Source organism: Bufo bufo, chromosome 5, assembly GCF_905171765.1.
Source record: "Bufo bufo chromosome 5, aBufBuf1.1, whole genome shotgun sequence".
NCBI lineage: Eukaryota > Metazoa > Chordata > Amphibia > Anura > Bufonidae > Bufo > Bufo bufo.
Genome location: NC_053393.1, coordinates 110,050,150 through 110,073,492, shown reverse-complemented (window position 1 = coordinate 110,073,492; position 23,343 = coordinate 110,050,150). Strand labels below are relative to the sequence as shown.

Here is a 23,343-nt window from a genome sequence, read left to right as displayed (position 1 = left end):
ATAAACACTCACTCAAGCTCAAGCTGAATTCTTATCAGTTTCAAAAGAACTTAGCTTAAGGTCCCTGTACAATGCTCAATTGAGTAGACAATTGTCAGGAAGGAAGCGTTCATCAGTGAAGTAGACCACTACATTTACATGCAGAGATCATCTTCACAGTATGGAAAGAAGTGATTGTCAATGCCATCGCTCGTCCCCATACAGAATAAATAGTTTCCCGGCAGCAGAGGCTGTTTAGACGGCACGATCTGCTGCAGGCAAACAATGATTTAGGTGACCGTATGAACGATCTAATTACCAGATAAACAAGAGTTTTGCTCGTTCATCGGGAATTGGCGGCACCTTTATACCGGCACATCATCGTTAATGAACATTCCTACGAACGATTGTTACCGATGATCTGCCAGATGTTCGACAGTGTAAAGGGGCCTTTAGATGACTGTTAATAACCTGTTTGGAAAGCAAAGTTAGGGGTTAAAGAGCCAGCTGACAGAACAGTTCTCTGATGGATCCACTGAAGAAGGAGACGCAATAGTCTAAAGATACACCAAAGTCCTCAGAGGTAAAAATACCATATGATAACTATTGTATTGTACAACTCATTGTAGCTAAGTGTTCTGTCTCTGAATACTTTATGTGTTCTTAGTTTATAATTTAAATGTGTGTGTATTGTCACACACTGAATGTTGCTCTTTGATCAGTCTAAATAAAGAAGTACTATGATCTGTTTACACTTTCATTTACATGAACAAACAGATTTATCAAGGCCAAACACATTACTATAGAATCTGTATACTTACCAGCATTACTAAGGCTTCCGAATTATCCTTATAGCAAGCTTGCATAATCGGAGTATTCCCAAGGTCACCTTCCAGGTTAACATTGGTAGTACTGCTATCAAGTAATGCCTGTGAAAAAGCAAATAAAATATCAGCTTTAACTACAAACTCGCTTTTTTATAGTATTCATACATAAAGCTCAGTTTGCACTGGCATTTTGGCTTCCATTCATGACACCATGACCATAGGCTGGATATTCAGTGCTCCAGACCTGAGGATATCTGCAATTGTTAGTTAAGTTATGTCTTATTATTCTATGTACAAGGTATGGTTGGCAGGGATAGGGTTAACCACCCTGTTCCTCCCCTCTTGGCAGGAGTGGGCCGGTCATGCTTCTTGCCAGGAGCGAGAGTTCAAGCTAGGACAGTGTGGAGTAAGGGGACATGTCCTATTGCACCTGCTCCAAGAGTCTTAGGGACCAGTCTTAATCCAGCTTTCTGTGAGATCACCACTCCACTCCTCCCCGTCCCCATCTGGTCTCCGTGCTGCTGTGACGGGGACCCAATGTCTTGGTCGGAAGCCCAATACCTTTCTTAGGCATCGTGCTGCCTTCCCTGTAGCCTGTGAGATCCAGCCCCCTGTAAGTGTATTACTGAGTACAAATGTATTGTAACGCATTGTACAGGGGATCAGACCCCCAAAAGTTTTGCATAATAAGAAAATTAAAAGTAAGTAAAAAAAAAAAAAAGCTTTCTTTACTTATAATTAAGTAATAAAAAAATAGGAAAAAAAAAAAGAAAAGTATACATATTAGGTATTTCCGCATCCGCATCGACCGGCTCTATAAAAATATCACATGATTCACCCTGTCAGGTGAATGCAGTAAAAAAAAAAAAAAAAAATGCTATTTTTTGGCCACCTTCCCTCACAAAAAGTGTAATAGCAAGCGATCAAAAAGGCGTATGCAAGCCCAAAATGGTACCAATCAAACCGTCATCTCATCCCGCAAAAAATGAGACCCTACCGAAGACAATCGTCCAAAAAAAATAAAAATAGGGCAGTCAGAAAATGGCAACACAAAAACAAGATTTAATTCTGTTCAAAAATGCATTTACTGTGTAAGGCCTATTGCACACGACCGTATGGCTTTTTCAGTGTTTTGCGGTTCGTTTTTCACGGATCCGTTGTTCGGTTTTTTGTTTCCGTTTTTCCGTTCCGTTTTTCCGTATGGCATATACAGTATACAGTAATTACATAGATAAAATTAGGCTGGGCATAACATTTTCAATAGATGGTTCAGCAAAAAACGGAACGGAAACGGAAGACATACGGATGCATTTCCGTATGTGTTCCGTTTTTTTTTGCTGCCCCATTGACTTGAATGGAGCCACGGAACGTGATTTGCGGGCAATAATAGGACATGTTCTATGTTAAAACGGAACGGAAAAACGGAAATACGGAAACGGAATGCATACGGAGTACATTCCGTTTTTTTTGTGGAACCATTGAAATGAATGGTTTCGTATACGGAACGCAAAAAACAGCCAGTAAACGGGGCCCGCAACGCCCGTCTTAAAGAGGCCTTAAGGGTTAACAAAGTTAGTAACATCGGTTTTGAATAATTTGAGGGGTGTAGTTTATAAAATGGGGTCATTTATGGGTAGTTTTCATTATGTAAGCCCCTCAAAATCACTTTATATCTGCATTGGTGCTTAAAAAAATGGTTTTGGAAATTTTGTTGAGAAAGCCTGAGAAAGACCTTTACGGTCGAAACGTCGCATTTTTTTGCTGGTGAAATAAATATCACATGACCTAACCTCACAGATGAACACCGTAAAAAATAAAAAATTAAAACTGTGCTAAATAAACAATTTTTTGTCACCTTACATCACAAAAAGTGTAATAGCAAGCGATCAAAAAGTCATATGCATCCCAAAATAGTACCAATCAAACCGTCATCTCATCCTGCAAAAAATGAGACCCTACCTAAGATAATCACCCAAAAACTGAAAAAACTATGGCTCTCAGAATATAGAGACACTAAAACATGATTTTTTTTTTGTTTAAAAAATAAAATCATTGTGTAAAACTTACATAAATAAAAAAAGTATACATCTTAGGTATCGCCGCATCCGTATCGACTGGCTCTATAAAAATATCACATTACCTAACCACTCAGATGAACACCGTAAAAATTTTTAAATAAAAACTGTGCTAAATAAACTATTTTTTGTCACCTTACATCACAAAAAGTGTAATAGCAAGCGATCAAAAAGTCACACGCACCCCAAAATAGTGCCAATAAAACCATCATCTCATCCCGCAAAAATAATACCCTACCCAAGGTAATCGCCCAAAAACTGAAAAAATTATGGCTCTTAGACTATGGAACACTAAAATATGATTTTTTTTGCTTCAAAAAAGAAATCATTGTGTAAAAATTACATAAATAAAAAAAAGTAAACATATTAGGTATCGCCGCATCCGTGACAACCTGGTCTATAAAAATATCACATGATCTAATCTGTCAGATGAATGTTGTAAATAGCAAAAAATAAAAACGGTGCCAAAACAGCTATTTCTTGTTATCTTGCCTCACAAAAAGTGTAATATAGAGCAACCAAAAATCATATGTACCCTAAACTAGTACCAACAATACTGCCACCCTATCCCTTAGTTTCTAAAATGGGACCACTTTTTTGGAGTTTCTACTCTAGGGGTGCATCAGGGGGGCTTCAAATGGGACATGGTGTCAAAAAAACCAGTCCAGCAAAATCTGCCTTCCAAAAACCATATGGCATTCCTTTCCTTCTGCGCCCTGCCGTGTGCCCGTACAGTGGTTTATGACCACATATGGGGTGTTTCTGTAAACTACATAATCAGGGCCATAAATATTGAGTTTGGTTTGGTTGTTAACCCTTGCTTTGTAACTGGAAAAAAATTATTAAAATGGAAAATCTGCCAAAAAGTGAAATTTTGAAATTGTATCTCTATTTTCCATTAATTCTTGTGGAACACCTAAAGGGTTAACGACGTTTGTAAAATCAGTTTTGAATGCCTTGAGGGGTGTAGTTTCTTAGATGGGGTCACTTTTATGGAATTTCTACTCTAGGGGTGCATCAGGGGGGCTTCAAATGGGACATGGTGTAAAAAAAAACAGTCCAGCAAAACCTGCCTTCCAAAAACCGTATGGCATTCCTTTCCTTCTGCGCCCTGCCGTGTGCCTGTACAGCGGTTTACGACCACATATGGGGTGTTTCTGTAAACTACTGAATCAGGGCCATAAATATTGAGCTTGGTTTGGCTGTTAACCCTTGCTTTGTAACTGGAAAAAAATTATTCAAATGAAAAAAATCTGCCAAAAAAGGGAAATTTGGAAATTGTATCTCTATATTCCATTAATTCTTGTGGAACACCTAAAGGGTTAACAAAGTTTGTAAAATCAGTTTTGAATACCTTAAGGGGTGTAGTTTATAGAATGGGGTCATTTTTGGGTGGTTTCTATTATGTAAGCCTCGCAAAGTGACTTCAGACCTGAACTGGTCCCTAAAAATTGGGTTTTTGAAAATTTCTGAAAAATTTCAAGATTTGCTTCTAAACTTCTAAGCCTTGTAACATCCCCAAAAAATAAAATATCATTCCCAAAATGATCCAAACATGAAGTAGACATATGAGGAATGTAAAGTAATGACTATTTTTGGAGGTATTACTAAGTATTATAGAAGTAGAGAAATTGAAACTTAGAAATTTGGAATTTTCTACAAATTTTTGGAAGTGACACTGGTCAGATTTGCAAAAAATGGCCAAGTCCTTAAGGTGAAATAGGGCTGAGTACTTAAGGGGTTAAGACTACTCTCATACTAGTGGCACGGACCTCTGGCAGGCTGTTCCGTCGGGTGAACAGCCTGTCGGATCCGTCCTGCCGCTAGTGACCGTGTGCCCCCGGACTGCCGATCCATCCCCATTGACTATATTGGGGGCGGGGCAGAGTTCCGGTGGAGGCACGGCTGCACACGGCGAGAGGCTGCCGGAATAAATGTCGGACGTGTCGTAGTTTTATTCCGACAGCCTCTCGCCGTGTGCTGCCGTGCCTCCGCCTGAACTCTGCCCCGTCCCCAATATAGTCCGGGGGCACACGGTCACTAGCGGCAGGACGGATCTGACAGGCTGTTCACTCGACGGAACAGCCTGCTAGAGGTCCATGCCGCTAGTGTGAAAGTAGCCTAAGACAGCATGTACTAAGACAGCATGAAAATGCTTCCTTCAAGGGTATGTTTGTGTAAATGGCCAAGTTCTGAAATGGTAAAAAACTAAAATAAATAGAATGATGCTGCCATTAGCACCCATCAGATCACAGCCAAAGACAAGTTATGGAACAAAAAGAGCAACTGGTTAATATAGTCACTGCCTCCTTGTGTAAGGTTTTTATAAATGATCTCATATAAATTGGTGAAATATGACTAGGGTGATTACCTCTACAATACTGTTATAATGCAAGTAAATGGCCTGGTGAAGAGGAGACATCCGGTAGTAGTTCAGTATGTTTGGGTCAGCTCCTCGGCTCAGAAGTATTTTCACGCTGTCCAGTTGGTTCTTCTGAACAGACCAATGTAGAGGTGTGCTGCCTTTATTATCCACGGCATTAAGGGCTAAAAAAAAAAAAAAAAGACAAGTATAAATGTTAGGTATTGAGCCATGCATAATATAAGATATTAGCACAGAGCTCACCTGCTCATCGTTTGGAAGGTACGAAGGTGCTTGGAACACAGCACCAAAAGTAAATCCAAAAAAGAGGAGAAAATTCCAGCTTCCCAGTAAAAACGATGGTTATTATTCAACAAGCGATAATAACTCCAATAGATGGAATTTTTATTGCTTGTTGAATAAAGACCATGGGCCAGATTTATCATTAGCTCAGGTCAGAATAATGGAGTGAAAAAGTCCCAAAAAAGTCCCAAAAGCTAAAACTGCGCACAAATTTGCGACTTTTTTCTGCTCTGCACTATGCTCGCCAGTTTTCTGAAAGTGGGCGTGTTTTCTTATGTAAATGAATCTCTAGACAGATTTACTATCGGGACTATTTAAAAAAGTCGCAAAAAAGTCGCAAAAAAGTCCCAATTTCACTCCAGTGAGGACCATGCTTATCTTATGAGACTTTTTAATAGAACATGCAACTTTTTCATAAAAACATGCGACTTTTTCATAAAAACGTGCGACTTTTGTAAAGCTGCTTACTGACAGATAAACTGCTACCGTCAAACCACATTTATTACAGTCTTAAAGGGCCGATCATAAATCTGACTTGGCTAAAACTGACTTTAGCCATATGTGAAAGTGGAGTGAGCTGTAAGAGTAATGATAAATCTGGCCCAATGTTTTTACTGGGAAGCTGGAATTTGCTCCTCTGTTTTGGATTGAGCCATGCATGTCACATAAAAAACTGGGGCTGATATGCAGAAATACGGATCCATATTTAGGCCTCCACTGCCTTACAATCAGCACATACAGCCGTGTTTACCAGTTTCGATCATCTCTATAGTCTAATATGAACACTGTGACTTATTAATGTAGTCATCATAAGTTTTATAACCTTACATTTTAATTATTATTTTTACGCTATCTACCCATGCCATCATCGTTAGATGATAGCATTTTAGTATACTCTCTAAACATGCCTTACATTTATTATACAGACTGATCTAAGGGTACATTGTGACTTGAGATTAACTATATCACGATGAAGGAAATTGGCTACTGACCTAAGTAAATACTGTTAACTGCCTGAAACACAGTCGCTAAAATAATAAAAAGAAGGGTAATCGTTCACAACAACTAAAAAACAGGCAAGGCGTCAGAGTGTACGTTGTGCATTACTAGACAACTACTCCATACACCGCTCGTCACAGCTGCGCTTACAACGGTTTCTTAATATCCTCCTAATGTGCCCAATTAGATGCACGGCAAAGGGATGGAAGAGTAATATGTATATTATTGATCCTCCAACCTACCCTAGGATATACAAGTACAGGGAGTTAGGGGTGACCACGTCAATAATATACATATTACTCTGCCATCACTGTGCCGTGCATCTAATTGGACACATTAGGATATTAAGAAACCGTTGTAGGTTTAGCTGTGAAGAACTGTGTATGGAGTAAAGTAGTTGTAATGCACCATGTACACTCTGACGACTTGCCTGTTTTTTAGTTGTTGTGAACGATTACCCTTCTTTTTATTATTTTCTTCAATAAAAGTTATATTTTAGCAACAGTCTTTCAGGCAGTTAACACAATGTGACTTGACGTCACTTTATCCATATAAAGGAAGCAAAGGGTAACGGTTGACAGTATCTTACATGTTAAAAATTTTGCTTTCTTAATCATGCTTCCCCTGCCTTCCCTGGTGACAGAGCCTCTGTGCTCTGAAAGTTTCTGGTAAGAATCACCCCTATAATACTTTTGTCATTTTTGACATGTAATTATTTAACATGACATTTAAAACCCTGCAACATAATTAAATTCATGGTCATCTGTATAATAATTGCTGTCATACAGTAACATAGTAACATAGCTTGCAATTACAAGTGGAGCATCCCACATATGGGTGTAAAAAGGGACACTTTAAATATCTGTGTATTTGCAATGTATGGTATTTCCTATTATCAGGCTGGCATTGTCATTGCACCCATTTGCTCCTAGGTGGTGCTGGCGTCACTCATTTATATAGCTTGGGATGTGTCTAGAGCAGGGCAGTGTAGTGTATTGTAGTGAGAGAGGAAAGCAAGTGTATGGAGGAGAGAAACAGGCCTTATCCACTATGTAGCTGCAATTTCATTCCTCCGGGACCTGATCAATCCTGGAGAGGACAAACTAAGAGTAGTTACAGCAGCTTAGCACTGGACAGGAAGTCTACGTCTAAATATAAAGCAAGCCTCGTGAATGTTAGAGCTGAGTCTGGCCTATGGACTTCACAAGCACAAGTGACCAAGAGTAACTTTCCAAGTTCCTGGACACAGCCGGATGACCAAGGCGCCAAGTTGTCCTTATTCACTAGAAGCCTTCCGGGATATAGTGAACCTGAATACTTCAGTAGAGCATCCTGCAAATAATGTCGCAGAGAATTTGCCTGCCATGAGGGAGAAACGCCCTTATTGGATAGCTCAAGGTAAGTAGAAAACAGTATATTTAGTACCTGAGTGCTATGGAAAGTGGACTTAAAGTAAATCTAATTATTCTTCGCCTGTAAAGCTAAAGAACTAGAGAACTCCCTAACTGACAATTGCCTAAACCTGATAAAAGAAATACTACTGAACCTATTTCTGAGTCATCACTCATGCCATACAAATGAACTGTATCTCTACTGACTACCTGAAGACAATTGATTCAGTAAATGTTCAACTGTTTGATTACAACCGACTTCTCATAATTTCTGCTACTACACTCAACATTTGCACCTTACGGTGCCGGCGTCACGAACACAGGGGCCCAGCCACCAAAGCACCTTAAACACCTATACCATCAAGGGCACCTCAACTTCCATCTGGCTGGTGTTCCCTGCAATAGAGAATGCCCCGGAGGATTTAGTGCTGTCTTCCCCATCACTGCACTCCGGCCCAGAGAGGCTCTGCTAACCGTGAGTACATGAACTACTACCCCCATCGGCCCACCGTATCCTCACGTTGCCCCTGTGGACCCGGTCGCTGCACAAGGCTGAACAAAAATCACATATGTCTGTAAGCCGTGTACCAGGGTGGGCTACCCAGGATACATTGAAGTCCCAAACAAGGAAAACGACTCTGACAACAGCTCTTGTAGAACAAACTTTGTTTTATTGTTACAGGATATCAAACACACTCCCAAATGCAGTGAACATAAAATCTGATTACATACACTCAGCCCGGAGGCTGAGACCCCTGTGTCCACAGCCCGGCGCCCTACGGTGGTAGCCGGAAAACACTTGTGCAATTTACTTGCTGCGAGCAGAGCTAACTATGCCTCGCCATACCTGTTATTAACCTGAAGAGCAGGAAAAATCATGTGTGTGTGAGATACAGGCTAGCCTGCAGTGTGACACAGCAGCTTACAATATTACCAGACTATACAGTACTATCCCCCTCCCTTTTCCCAAACTGTAATGTGGCACATGCCTAATATATATCATTCACGATAACACACTGGGGTAACTGGAGATTATGATGAAGTACTCTCTGTTCTCCGGAGCGAACGAGAACTTTAACTGATAAGTCCTTGTGATAAACAAGCAGCAATTCTTGGTAGCCTGCCACTCAGCAACACTAACTACTATCTATAGTATTTAGGTGCCAATCTTATATTGAGGTGAGTGCACACTCTGTCTTACCGACCCGGGTCTGCTCTGTCTCCACTGATGACTGCAAACTGAACAAAGGCTGATCTAACACACGTGTGGTACCGCAGGGTCCGTGGCTTTGCTTTTCAGCTCTCATCAGCGGTCCTGGCAGCTGTACTCCTTCTCCTGGACGGGTTCCAGGTCCTTGACATGATCAGCTTCTCTTGGCTTCGGTCCTGGATGCAAAAGGGTGATTCCACGCTAGGATGTTAATGGATTTCTTCTCTCACACACTTTTCCAGTCTGCAACTATGATGGAAGCCAGCTCCCTTCCTCTAGACACACATCACCACCTCCTGAATATTTAAATCTGAGCAGTCTGTTTAGCTGTGTGGGGAAACAGCGGCCTCTTGTGGCTAAACAGCAAAATAACAGTGTTCATGCAATAAAAGCTGTTTCACAATCTCACATGTCTATCCAGTTCAGCCTATTATCCTGTAAATCTGATCCAGAGGAAGGCAAACATACCCATCAACTAAAGCCAATATTACTATTTTCTGGAGAATATTCTGGAATTACTTCCTGCATCAACAATCTTTCTCAAGAAATCTAGTAACTATAACCTGTAATATTATTACACACCAGAAATACATCCAGGCCCCTCTTAAACTCTTTTAGTGAGTTCACCATCACCACCTCCTCAGGCAGAGAGTTCCATAGTCTCACTGCCTTTACCGTAAAGAATTCTCTTTTATGTTTGTGTACAAACCTTCTTTCCTCCAGACGCAGAGAATGCACCCAATCCTGGGGATAAATAGATGATGGGATAGATCTCTGTACTGACATATTTATACATAGTTATTAGTAGAGATGAGCGAATTTCTGAAAAAATTTATTCGGCCGGTTCGCCTAATTTTCTGAAAATATTCGATTCGATCAGAATTTATTCGTGGAGAATCACGTCAAAAAACTGCTATTTTCTGGCTGCAGAGAGCCTGTGCAGTGGTGCAGAACACTGTGCCTTACAGTAACATGCATAGGGAGTCTGCTGTGGTAGTGAAACAATACTGTAAGTCAGTATGACACGCAGATGACTGGCGTCGCTCTTAGAATCGCTGCACACTTCACTTATTTGGGCAGTGTGACACAGTGAGCGGTTTTGTCTGGGAAGGCAGGTATTTTCCTTCCAACATGTGTGGCTGGGCTGGTTTCCAGCCAGATGAGGTCAAATACCGGACCGGAGTTTAAGTGCCGGTCCGAGTTTTGGCAGCACCTGGCTGTCCTTAAATAGGCAGCTGGGCTCAGCAGCTGGGTCTCTGTGTTGGGATCAGAGGTTTTGTGCCGGACTGGAGGGTTGAGACCCATGTGCAGGGGGAACAGGCCCCCTAAAGCCTGCTGTGGACTACTGGAGGCAGAACTGCCAACAAGGTGACTTGTGCAATATGAACTTTCCATTGTGTGTGAATTAACACAAAAGACTGCAAAGTGACATGTTGTTCTGTGCAAATTGACCTTTTCTTTTGTGTATGAATTAACAACAAAGACTGCAAAGTGACGTGTTGTTTTGTGCAACTGCCGCAAGTGTGAATAAATACTGAAGTTTGAGTTAAGAACTTGTATTTTGCCTCTGTACTGCGTCCGCTTATACCCTATCTAACCAGAGCAAAACCACACAATTGGTGGAGGATGCAGGCAAGGTCAGTGAGGCTGGCGTGAAAGCCGAAATACTTTAGTTTTTTTCCTGGCAAGGTTGTATGTCTTACATCAAACCAGCGAGATTACAACCCTTGTCCCTCAACAAAATGGAAGCTATCGTGAAAGCCCTTGTGGAGGCTAACCTGCAGCAGAGGGAGGCTAATAAGCAGCAGCAAGAAACAAACCAGCTGCTGTTACATGTGATGGCTTTACAGTCGGCAGGAGCATCCCAGAGCGTCCACGATGCCTGGAAAGCGATCCGTGCGGCGATCCCCAAGATGACCTCCTCGGATGACGTCGAAACCTATCTGGCGGTGTACGAAAAGGTGGCCGTGAGGGAGAAGCTACCCCGAGATCAAGGGCTGAGGTCGTCGCTCTGTTCCTGGAATCCGTACCCCAACATGTGTATTTTGACTTACCGGACGATCAAGAGGCCGATTACCCGACAGTAAAGGGTGAGATTCTGGCAAGACTGGGAGCGAATGTGTTGGTCCAGGCCCAGCAGGTGCATCAGTGGGAGTTTAACCCGGCTGAACCCGCGAGACCTCAGTATTATATTCTATTACACCTGTTGGAAAAATGGCTGCAGCCTGACGTGCTGAGTTCCACTGCTATGCTCGTCCGTCTGCTGACTGATGTATTCTGGAGGGCTTTGCCATACCCTCTCCAGCACTGGATCGGCCATGTGTCTCCTGGTAATGCCCTTGAGATGGTGGACCTGGTGGAAATGTTATGAGGCTACCAGGGATCTACAGGGAGGTTCTTTTGGGAGGGGGGCAGTCAAACCCCGTAAATCTCCACCCCAGACCCGGCGACTTGTGCCAACAAAACCTGCCTGGGATGTACTCCCTACGGACCTGGCTCCGATAGTCTGCTGGTGCTGCCAGGAGCTTGGCCACGTAAGGGCTGATTGTCCCCATCAGAGTGAGCCCATGGACACCAGTGATGAGTGGCAGGGGCAATATTCGAATTTGCGATATTTAACAAATATTTGGTCAAATATTCGTCATATATTTGCGAATTCGAGAATTCGTGATCTCCAGTCATTATTTTCTTGATTGCGAAAATTGGCAATCGGAAAATTCGCACAAAAAAATTTCCGATACAAAAATTTGTGATCAACACTACTCCTAAAGTCAAAGATATTGCAGCCTTCTCATTGGCCCACAAGCAAGAAGCAGTGAGGGATCATAGGTACTGATGAAAAAAAATATTCGCGATTACGAAGATATAGCACTATATTCAAAATATTCGCAAATTCTCAAAGTGCCAACATTCACCATAAAAATTAGCGATTAGAATATTCACGATTAGGCGAAACCGAACTGTAAAGTTCGGGGTCGTACCGAACTTTAGGATTTTTGGACCCCGAACCGGAACATTTCAGTAAAAGTTCTGGTTCGGGTTCGGTGTTCGGCGCTTTCTTGTCGCTTTTTGAAAGGCTGCGGTTAACTGTCTGACCTACTAATGGCATGGCTGTGATTGGCCAGTGTAGCATGTGACCCAGCCTCTATATAGGCTGGAGTCACGTAGCGCTGCACGTCACTCTGCTGTGCTTAGTGTAGGGAGAGGATGCTGCTGGTGATTTCAGGGAGAGAATAAGAGAGAGTCTTTGATCAAAATGAGTGTGCAATTTAAGCTAAATACACCCATCAGTTTCTGGGGTTTTAAAAACACACTTTTTTGCCAAAAAACACTATTTTCCTGATCTGCAAGTGTTAAAATCAAGTTTATATATACAGCTTTCATATTCTGTTAGCCAAAAAACACTTTTTTGGCAATATACAACATCTGGATTAGGCCTTGCAGCATCAACACGTGTGAAATTACAGGCTTATATACTGCTATCAAATTCAGATATTAAACAAACACCCGTTTGGGCAAAAAAAATGTAGTTGGCAGCCTTTTATGCAGATGTCATTGTGAGATACACCCTGTATATACAGGGCTTATATTCTTTCATTAATAAAACACCCTTTTTGGGGCAAAATACACAATATTTCAGGTCTTGCAGCATCTTGACATTTGAAATTCCTGGGTTATATACTGCTGCAATATTGAGTTATTAAACAAACACCCGTTTGGGCAAAAAAAGTTTATTTGGCAGCCTTTGCTGTATATGTCATTGTGAGATACACCCTTAATACATTTGAGTTATATTCAGATATTTGAAATACCGCCATTTGGTGCACAAATCTTTAATTCAGGCCTACTGTGGGTCAGGCCGTGTAAGATACACCCTGTATATACAGGGCTTATATTCTTTTATTAATAAAACACCCTTTTTGGGGCAAAATACACAATATTTCAGGTCTTGCAGCATCTTGACATTTGAAATTCCTGGGTTATATACTGCTGCCATATTGAGTTATTAAACAAACACCCATTTGGGCAAAAAAAGTTGAACAAACAAATCTAACTGAGGCCTAGTCTGGTTCAGGCCGTGTGAGATACACCCTTTACATACAGGGGTTTCATTCAGGTATTTGAAATACAGAAATTTTGGGAAAACAAATCTTTAATTGAGGCCTACTGTGGGTCACGCCGTGTGAGATACAGCCTTTACATACAGGGGTTTGATTCAGGTAATTGAAATACAGCCATTTTGGGCAAACAAATCTTTAATTGAGGCCTACTGTGGGTCATGTCGTGTGAGATACACCCTTTACATACTGTCAATCTATTCTACTATTAATTAAACACCCATTTAGGGCAAGATCCTAAATTCGAGAAATATGAGGAGAGCGTCAAATAAGGGACATGCCCAGGTCGTGGTGCTGCTGGTGGAGCTCCTGTTGCAGGAAGAGGACGGGGTCGATCTGTGCCAGCTACACGCACAAGTGAAAACCCTTCCTCAGGTGCGAGTAGGCGACAGAACCCGCAGCGGTATTTGGTCGGGCCTAATGTGGCTCTATGAATGGTGAGGCCTGAACAAGTACAGGCGATAGTAGATTAATCTAGTAGTCTAAGCCCCAGGTCATGCAGCAGCCTCTTCTGCTTTTTGATGACTCTGTTAGCTGGGTTTCCCAGGGCCATCCACCTAGCCCTGCCCCAGAAGTGGAAGAGATTGAGTGCACCGATGCCTGACCACTTATCTTTCAAGATGAGTACATGGGAGGACCATCGCAGCACGTCTCGGATGATGAAACACAGGTGCCAACTGCTGGGGCTATCGAAAGTGTGCAGACCGACAAGGAAGGCAGGGGTTAAGACTGGGAGTGACCTATGTAGTTCAGAGGAAGAGGCGGTGGTCGCACAGAGCCACCAACACAGCAGAAGAGGGAGCATGGTGCAAAAGCGGAGTGGCCATCCTCTAGACAGTACGCCTGCTACTGCCCACCGCAGCAAGGGACCGAGCACACCAAAGCCACCTCCAAGGAGTTCCCTGGCGTGGCAGCTCTTCAGACAATGTGCTGATGACAAGACACGAATGGTTTGCAGGCTGTGCAATCAGAGCCTGAAGCGAGGCATAAACGTTCTCAACCTGAGCACAACCTGCATGACCAGACATTTAAGTGCAAAGCACGAGCTGCAGTGGAGTAGACACCTCAAAAACCAGGCTCCTCCTGCTTCCTCTTCTGCTGCAGTCTCGGCCTCTTCATCCACCTCTTGAGTGACAGTACCACCTGCCAGCCCGCAAACAGAGGATCTGCCAGCAACACCAACACCTGGGTCACCAAGCATCTCCACAATGTCCCACGGAAGCGTTCAGCTCTCCATCTCCCAAACGCTGGAGAGGAAGAGGAAGTACCCCCCTACCCAACCGCGATCCCTAGCCCTGAATGCCAGCATTTCTAAATTACTGGCCTTTGACATGCTGTCATTCCGACTGGTGGAGACGGATAGTTTTAAAGGCCTTATGGCGGTGGCTGTCCCACAGTACTTCATGCGCAGCCACCACTACTTTTCCAGGAGAGCTATCCCTTCCCTTCACAACCACAACCAGTAGGGGACAAAATCAGGTGTGCACTGCGCAACGCCATCTGTGGCAAGGTGAATCTGACTACGGATACATGGACCAGTAAGCACGGTCAGGAACGTTATATCTCCATAACAGCACACTGGATAAATGCAGTGCCGGGTGGCCTTGAGGCGGATAGCAGTTTGGCGCATGTCCTTCCACCACTGAGGATTGCAGAGCGCTTCAGTTTGCCTCCTGTTGCTTCCTCCTCCTACTCTGCTTCCTCATCCTCTACCAGCTCCTCATCCGGTCAGCGTAACACCTTCCCCACCAACTTCAGCACAGCCAGGGGTAAACGACAGCAGGCAGTTTTAAAACTTATCTGTTTGGGGGGCAAACCCCACACCGCGCAGGAGCTGTGGACGGGCCTTGAACAACAGACCAATGAGTGGTTTGTGCCAGTCAGCCTCAAGCCCAGCCTGGTAGTGTGCGATAATGGGCAAAATCTCGTAGCAGCTCTGGGACTAGCCGGTTTGACGCACATCCCTTGCCTGGCGCATGTGCTGAATTTGGTGGTGCAGAGATTCCTTAAAAATTACCCTGATATGTCAGAGCTGCTGCATAAAGTGTGGGCCATCTGTGAGAGCTTTCAGCGTTCTCACCCTGCTGCTGCTCGCCTGTCAGCGCTGCAGCGTAACTTCGGCCTTCCCGCTCACCGCCTCATATGCGACGTGCCCACAAGGTGGAACTCCACCTTGCACATGCTGGCCAGACTGTGCGAGCAGCAGCAGGCGGTAGTTGAGTTTCAGCTGCAGCACGCACGGGTGAGTGGCTCTGCGGAACAGCACCACTTCACCACCAATGACTGGGCCTCCATGCGAGACCTGTGTTCCTTGCTGCGCTGTTTCGAGTACTCCACCAACATAACCAGTGCCGATAACGCCATAGAAATGGCCACTTCTATGCCTCCTTGAAAAAACGCTCATGACGATGATGGAAGAGGATGTAGCACAGGAGGAGGAGGAGGAAGAAGGATAATTTGGTAGGGTTTCCGGCCAGTCATTTCCAAGTGGCTCCGAGGGTGGGTTCCTGCACCCACAAACACCAGGTACACAATTGTGCAGCCAGGGCACAGTTCTGGTGGATGACGAGGTGGAGGATGAGGAGATGGAGGAGAAGGAACCATGTTCACAGCAGGGTGGCACCCAGACCAGCTCATGGCCATCACTGGTGTGTGGCTGATGGGATACAGAGGACACAGACAATACACCTCCCACAGAGGACAGCTTTTCGTTGCCTCTGGGCAGCCTGGCACACATGAGCGATTACATGCTGCAGTGTCTCCGCAACGACCGCCGAGTTGCCCACATTCTAACTTGTGCTGATTACTGGGTGGCCACGCTGCTGGATCCCCGTTACAAGGACGACGTACCGTCCTTAATTCCCTCACTGGAGCGTGATCGTAAGATGCGCGAGTAAAAGCGCACGCTGGAGGCATTCCCACCTGACAGCGGGGGCACAGTAGAAGCCCAAGGCGAAGGCAGAGGACGAGGAAGAGGAAGAGGTCTCCAATGCAGCTGGGGCACCGCCAGCGCCTCAGAAGGCAGGATTAGCATGGCTGAAATGTGGAAAAAATAATGTGAACAAAAACAGATATACAGTCAGGTCCATAAATATTGGGACATCGACGCAATTCTAACATTTTTGGCTCTATACACCACCACAATGGATTTGAAATGAAACTAACAAGATGTGCTTTAGGCCTCATGCACACGACCGTTGTGTGCATCCGTGGCCGTTGTTCCGTTTTCCGTGATTTTCTGCGGACCCATTGTCTTTCAATGGGTCCGTTGAAAACACGGAAAATGCACCGTTGTTCATCCGCGGCCGTGATCCTTGTTTCCTGTCCATCCAAAAAATATGACCTGTCCTATTTTTTTGACGGACAGCGGTTCACGGACCCATTCAAGTCAATGGGTCCGTGAAAAAACACGGATGCACACAAGATTGGCATCCGCGTCCGTGATCCGTGGCCGTAGGCTACTTTTACACAGACGGATCGCAGAACCATCTGCATAAAAGCTTTTTCAGAAAAGCTCATATCCGACAGTATATTCTAACACAGAGGCGTTCCCATAGTGATGGGAACGCTTCAAGTTAGAATATACTACGAACTGTGTACATGACTGCCCCCTGCTGCCTGGCAGCACCCGATCTCTTACAGCGGGCTGTGATCCGCACAATTAACCCCTCAGGTGCCGCACCTGAGGGGTTAATTGTGCGGATCATAGCCCCCTGTAAGAGATCAGGTGCTGCCAGGCAGGAGGGGGCAGACCCCCCTTTCCTGTATTTAACTCATTAGTGGCCAGTGTGCCCCCCCTCCCTCCCCTGTATTTAACTCATTGGTGGCCAGTGTGGCCCCCCTCCCTCCCCTGTATTTAACTCATTGGTGGCCAGTGGGCCCCCCTCTCCCCCCCCCTAATTAAAATCACCCCCCGTCATTGGTGGCCAGTGCGTCCTCCCCTCTCCCCCCCCTAATTAAAATCACCCCCCCATCATTGGTGGCCAGTGCGGCCTCCCTTCTCCCCCCCCCTCCAAATTAAAATCCCCCCCATCATTGGTGGCAGCGGAGAGTTCCGATCGGAGTCCCAGTTTAATCGCTGGGACTCCGATCGGTAACCATGGCAACCAGGACGCTACTGCAGTCCTGGTTGCCATGGTTACTTGGCAATTTTTAGAAGCATTATACTTACCTGCGATGTCTGTGACTGGCCGGGCGCTCCTCCTACTGGTAAGTGACAGGTTTGTGCTATAAGCAATGCGCCGCACAGACCTTTCACTTACCAGTAGGAGGAACGCCCGGCCGGTCACAGACAGCGAAGGTAAGTATAATGCTTCTAAAATTGCTAAGTAACCATGGCAACCAGGACTGCAGTAGCGTCCTGGTTGCCATGGTTACCAATCGGAGTCCCAGCGATTAAATTGGGACTCCGATCGGAACTCTCCGCTGCCACCAATGATGGGGGTGGATTTTAATTAGAAGAGGGGGAAGAGGGGAGGCCGCACTGGCCACCAATGATGGGGGGGTGATTTTAATTAGGGGGAGGGAAGAGGGGAGGCCGTACTGGCCACCAATGATGGGGGGGGTGATTTTAATTAGGGGGAAGGGAAGAGGGGAGGCCGCACTGGCCACCAATGATGGGGGAAGGTTATTTTAATTAGGGGAGGGAGGGGGGGCCCACTGGCCACCAATGAATGTACAGTAATACAGGGGAGGGAGGGGAGGCCCACTGGCCGCCAATGAATTTAAAACTGGGGAGGGAGGAGGGTGTGCCCCCTCCTGCCTGGCAGCACCTGATCTCTTACAGGGGGCTAAGATACGCACAATTAACCCCTCAGGTGCCGCACCTGAGGGGTTAATTGTGCGGATCACAGCCCCCTGTAAGAGATCGGGTGCTGCCAGGCAGCAGGGGGCAGTCATGTACACAGTTCGTAGGATATTCTAACTTGAAGCGTCCCCATTACTATGGGAACACCTCTGTGTTAGAATATACTGTCGGATCTGAGTTTCACGATCTAACTCAAATCCGATGGTATATTATAACATAGAGGCGTTCCCATGGTGATGGGGAGACTTCAAGTTAAAATATACCATCGGATTTGAGAAAAGTCCGATCCGATGGTATGTTAACTCCTGACTTTACATTGAAAGTCAATGGGGGACGGATCCGTTTGCAATTGCACCGTATTGTGTCAACGTCAAATGGATCCGTCCCCATTGACCTGCATTGTAAGTCAGGATGGATCCGTTTGGCTCCGCACGGCCAGGCGGACACCAAAATGACTTTTTTCTTCATGTCCGTGGATCCTTCAAAAATCAAGGAAGAACCACGGAAGAAAAAACTGACACGGATCACGGACCTACGGACCCGTTTTTGCGGACCGCAAAAAAAACGGTTGTGTGCATGAGGCCTTAACTGCAGACTGTCAGCTTTAATTTGAGGGTATTTACATCCAAATCAGGTGAACGGCGCAGGAATTACAACAGTTTGCATATGTGCCTCCCACTTGTTAAGGGATCAAAAGTAATTGGACAGAATAATAATCATAAATCAAACTTTCACTTTTTAATATTTGGTTTCAAATCCTTTGCAGTCAATTACAGCCTGAAGTCTGGAATGCATAGACATCACTAGATGCTGGGTTTCATCCCTGGTGATGCTCTGCCCAGGCCTCTACTGCAACTGTCTTCAGTTCCTGCTTGTTCTTGGGGCATTTTCCCTTCAGTTTTGTCTTCAGCAAGTGAAATGCATGCTCAATCGGATTCAGGTCAGGTGATTGACTTTGCCATTGCATAACATTCCACTTCTTCCCCTTAAAAAACACTTTGGTTGCTTTCGCAGTATACTTTGGGTCATTGTCCATCTGCACTGTGAAGCGCCGTCCAATGAGTTCTGAAGCATTTGGCTAAATATGAGCAGATAATATTGCCCGAAACACTTCAGAATTCATCCTGCTGACACATTGTCAGCAGTCACATCATCAATAAATACAAGAGAACCAGTTCCATTGGCAGCCATACATGCCCACGCCATGACACTACCACCACCATGCTTCACTGATGAGGTGGTATGCTTAGGATCATGAGCAGTTCCTTTCCTTCTCCATACTCATCTCTTCCCATCACTCCGGTACAAGTTGATCTTGGTCTTATCTGTTCATAGGATGTTGTTCCAGAACTGTGAAGGCTTTTTTAGATGTTGTTTGGCAAACTCTAATCTGGCCTTCCTGTTTTTGAGGCTCACCAATGGTTTACATCTTGTGATGAACCCTCTGTATTCACTCTGGTGAAGTCTTCTCTTGATTGTTGACTATGACACACATACACCTACCTACTGGAGAGTGTTCTTGATCTGGCCAACTGTTGTGAAGGGTGTTTTCTTCACCAGGGATAGAATTCTTTGGTCATCCACCACAGTTGTTTTCCGTGGTCTTCCGGGTCTTTGGTGTTGCTGAGCTCACCGTTGCGTTCCTTCTTTTTAAATATGTTCCAAACAGTTGTTTTGGCCATGCCTAATGTTTTTTCTATCTCTCTGATAGGTTTGTTGTGTTTTTTCAGCCTAATGATGGCTTGCTTCACTGATAGTGACAGCTCTTTGGATCTCATTTTGAGAGTTGACAGCAACAGATTCCAAATGCAAATAGTGCACTTGAAATGAACTCTGGACCTTTTATCTGCTCATTGTAATTGGGATAATGAGGGAATAACACACACCTGGCCACGGAACAGCTGAGAAGCCAATTGTCCCATTACTTTTGGTCCCATAACAAGTGGGAGGCACATATGCAAACTGTTGTAATTCCTACATCGTTCACCTGATTTGGATGTAAATACCCTCAAATTAAAGCTGACAGTCTGCAGTTAAAGCTTGTTCGTTTCATTTCAAATCCATTGTGGTGGTGTATAGAGCCAAAAATGTTAGAATTGTGTCGATGTCCCAATATTTATGGACCTGACTGTATATACACTCCCTCCCAGTAGGTCACATGACCAAATTAAATATGCAAATTATAAATCAATTATGAGAGAGTAGTGGATGCATGGAATAGCCTTCCTGCAGAAGTGGTAGCTGCAAATACAGTGAAGGGGTTTAAGCATGCATGGGATAGGCATAAGGCCATCCTTCATATAAGATAGGGCCGGGGGCTATCCATAGTATTCAGTATATTGGGCAGACTAGATGGGCCAAATGGTTCTTATCTGCCGACACATTCTATGTTTCTATGTTTCTATGTGAATTATCTAGATCTCACCAACTATCCGTTTTACCCTTAGTAGTTGACTCTATGGTAATGATTCCTTCATGAATTTAGGATGATCACTTTTAAGCAGAAGCATGTTATTCCATGCTTCTGTTTAAAAGTGATCATCCTAAATTCATGAAGGAATCATTACCATACAGTCAACTACTCAGGGTAAAACGGATAGTATCAGAAGAAAATAAATTAGAAGCCAGATTGGAGGAAATGTGCAATAAGTTCAATCAGAGAGGTTATCCAAAAGCTATGGTACAGAGACACAAACATAGGGTGTAGAATAACTCCAAACGAGAAGATTTACTCAATGAGAATAGACCACAAAAGGAGAGTAGAAGAATTCCCTTTGTCTCAACATATACAGCACAAAGTAAACGAATAGCAGGTCCTCAAAAATAATTGGCACATACTAACACAGACATTTCCTGATATTGAAGAATTCCGTAACACCCCCCTCCTTTCATATAGAAGGTCACAAAATCTAGGGGACAGACTGATACATGTCGATATAAAACATTCTGAAATACCCAGAGTTAAAAAGAAATACTGTTTTCCCTTATATGTGGGAGAGACAACACAGGAACTCAGAAATAGAGTTAACCAACATCGCTACCTAATACGGAAATTACTCTCTATAGAGAGACAGGAGGACACCCCAAGAAACGAAACAATGTTTCCCAACTTTGATTCCGGGTGATCGATGGGATACTACCTCAAAGGAGAGGAGGTGATAGAGAAAGATTATTGAAAAGGTTGGAATTGAGGTGGATTTTTGAACTACAAACACTTGAACCCAAAGGCCTTAACAGGGAATTCAAAATAGGCTCACTGTACTGAACTGGACAGAGACATGTTCTCCTCCACACTGTGATAGGACTATTATACATAATCCTAGCATTGAATATGTTTTATTGAAGTGATGTACCCAACTATTAGGGGTTGTGATTTATGAATTAATATATTTATTTATACATTCTTTAAACTTTTTCTATAGGTATCTGCACTATTGGTGGAGACTGGGGGCACAATCGGAGAGGGGACCTCTGCTTCTGGAAAGTTCAGGCAGCGTGACTACTATATTAGGATCACTAATGTAACGTATACCTATTGATACCTCTGACTATGTTTTTTATATACCTGCATAATCTTCACAGTGTGACCTCTACCATCTCTCTCGTACCTTTGCCTCTTGATAAATGGCCTTCTCTAAGCTAGAATTGTAGGGTCTAGATTATCCACAGATGAACAAAGGGCTGGCATGAATGGGACGACCCCAGTAGAGACTTTACAAAAGGGAGAATCTGGGAACGCATGACCCCTTTATCCTATTGGGTAAATCAAGTGGCTGCGGTACGGGTGGGGGCGACTCTCCCATAGTAATGAGTGAAGCTCCCCTAGCCTATTATATGTAGAATGTCCTAAAGGGATATACCTCCCCCACACAACCTGGGGTAGCGTGTTCCCCATCAGCGACTAAAACATATGAGAATAGGAGACGACCCCAATGTAAACCCTTCTTTTTCAAAAATAATGGGGGTATGTTTTCTCCTTTATGGTTGATTGAGCCCATGAACATGGTTTTTAATCACTTGACCTGATACTCTGTTATTTATTGAGAGAAGACCGTTGCTCAATCCCGGCATTATGGATATTGATTTAGTGAAAGAGTTCATGCTGCTTAAATTAGAATCTATATTCTGCCACTGTAAAAAAATAAAGGGAACACTTAAACAACACAATGTAACTCCAAGTCAATCACACTTCTGTGAAATCAAACTGTCCACTTAGGAAGCAACACTGAGTGACAATCAATTTCACATGCTGTTGTGCAAATAGAATAGACAACAGGTGGAAATTATAGGCAATTAGCAAGACACCCCCAATAAAGGAGTGGTTCTGCAGGTGGTGACCACAGACCACTTCTCAGTTCCTATGCTTCCTGGCTGATGTTTTGGTCACTTTTGAATGCTGGCGGTGCTTTCACTCTAGTGGTAGCATGAGACGGAGTCTACAACCCACACAAGTGGCTAGGGTAGTGCAGCTTATCCAGGATGGCACATCAATGCGAGCCTTGGCAAGAAGGTTTGCTGTGTCTGTCAGCGTAGTGTCCAGAGCATGGGGGCGCTACCAGGAGACAGGCCAGTACATCAGGAGACGTGGAGGAGGCCGTAGGAGGGCAACAACCCAGCAGCAGGACCGCTACCTCCGTCTTTGTGCAAGGAGGAACAGGAGGAGCACTGCCAGAGCCCTGCAAAATGACCTCCAGCAGGCCACAAATGTGCATGTGTCTGCTCAAACGGTTAGAAACAGACTCCATGAGGGTGATATGAAGACGCAACGTCCACAGGTGGGGGTTGTGCTTACAGCCCAACACCGTGCATGACGTTTGCCATTTTCCAGAGAACACCAAGATTGGCAAATTCGCCACTGGCGCCCTGTGCTCTTCACAGATGAAAGCAGGTTCACACTGAGCACATGTGACAGACGTGACAGAGTCTGGAGACGCCGTGGAGAACGTTCTGCTGCCTGCAACATCCTCCAGCATGACCGGTTTGGCATTGGGTCAGTAATGGTGTGGGGTGACATTTCTTTGGAGGGCCGCACAGCCCTCCATGTGCTCGCCAGAGGTAGCCTGACTGCCATTAGGTACCGAGATGAGATCCTCAGACCCCTTGTGAGACCATATGCTGGTGCGGTTGGCCCTGGGTTCCTCCTAATGCAAGACAATGCTAGACCTCATGTGGCTGGAGTGTGTCAGCAGTTCTTGCAAGACGAAGGCATTGATGCTATGGACTGGCCCGCCCGTTCCCCAGACCTGAATCCAATTGAGCACATCTGGGACAT

At 44.4% G+C, this 23,343-nt stretch overlaps 1 protein-coding gene across 2 annotated transcripts in view; it reads right to left on the bottom strand.

The window, feature by feature from the left end:
* TRPA1 (transient receptor potential cation channel subfamily A member 1) overlaps positions 1-23,343 on the bottom strand; it is a 197,657-nt gene that overhangs the window by 117,591 nt on the left and 56,723 nt on the right. For both annotated transcript variants that reach the window (XM_040433354.1, XM_040433355.1), the window contains exons 4-5: positions 5,253-5,428; positions 801-908 (exon numbers count right to left, since the gene is read on the bottom strand). In XM_040433354.1, the coding sequence (XP_040289288.1) occupies positions 801-908; positions 5,253-5,428 (284 nt within the window). The remainder of the gene's footprint in view (positions 1-800; positions 909-5,252; positions 5,429-23,343) is intronic.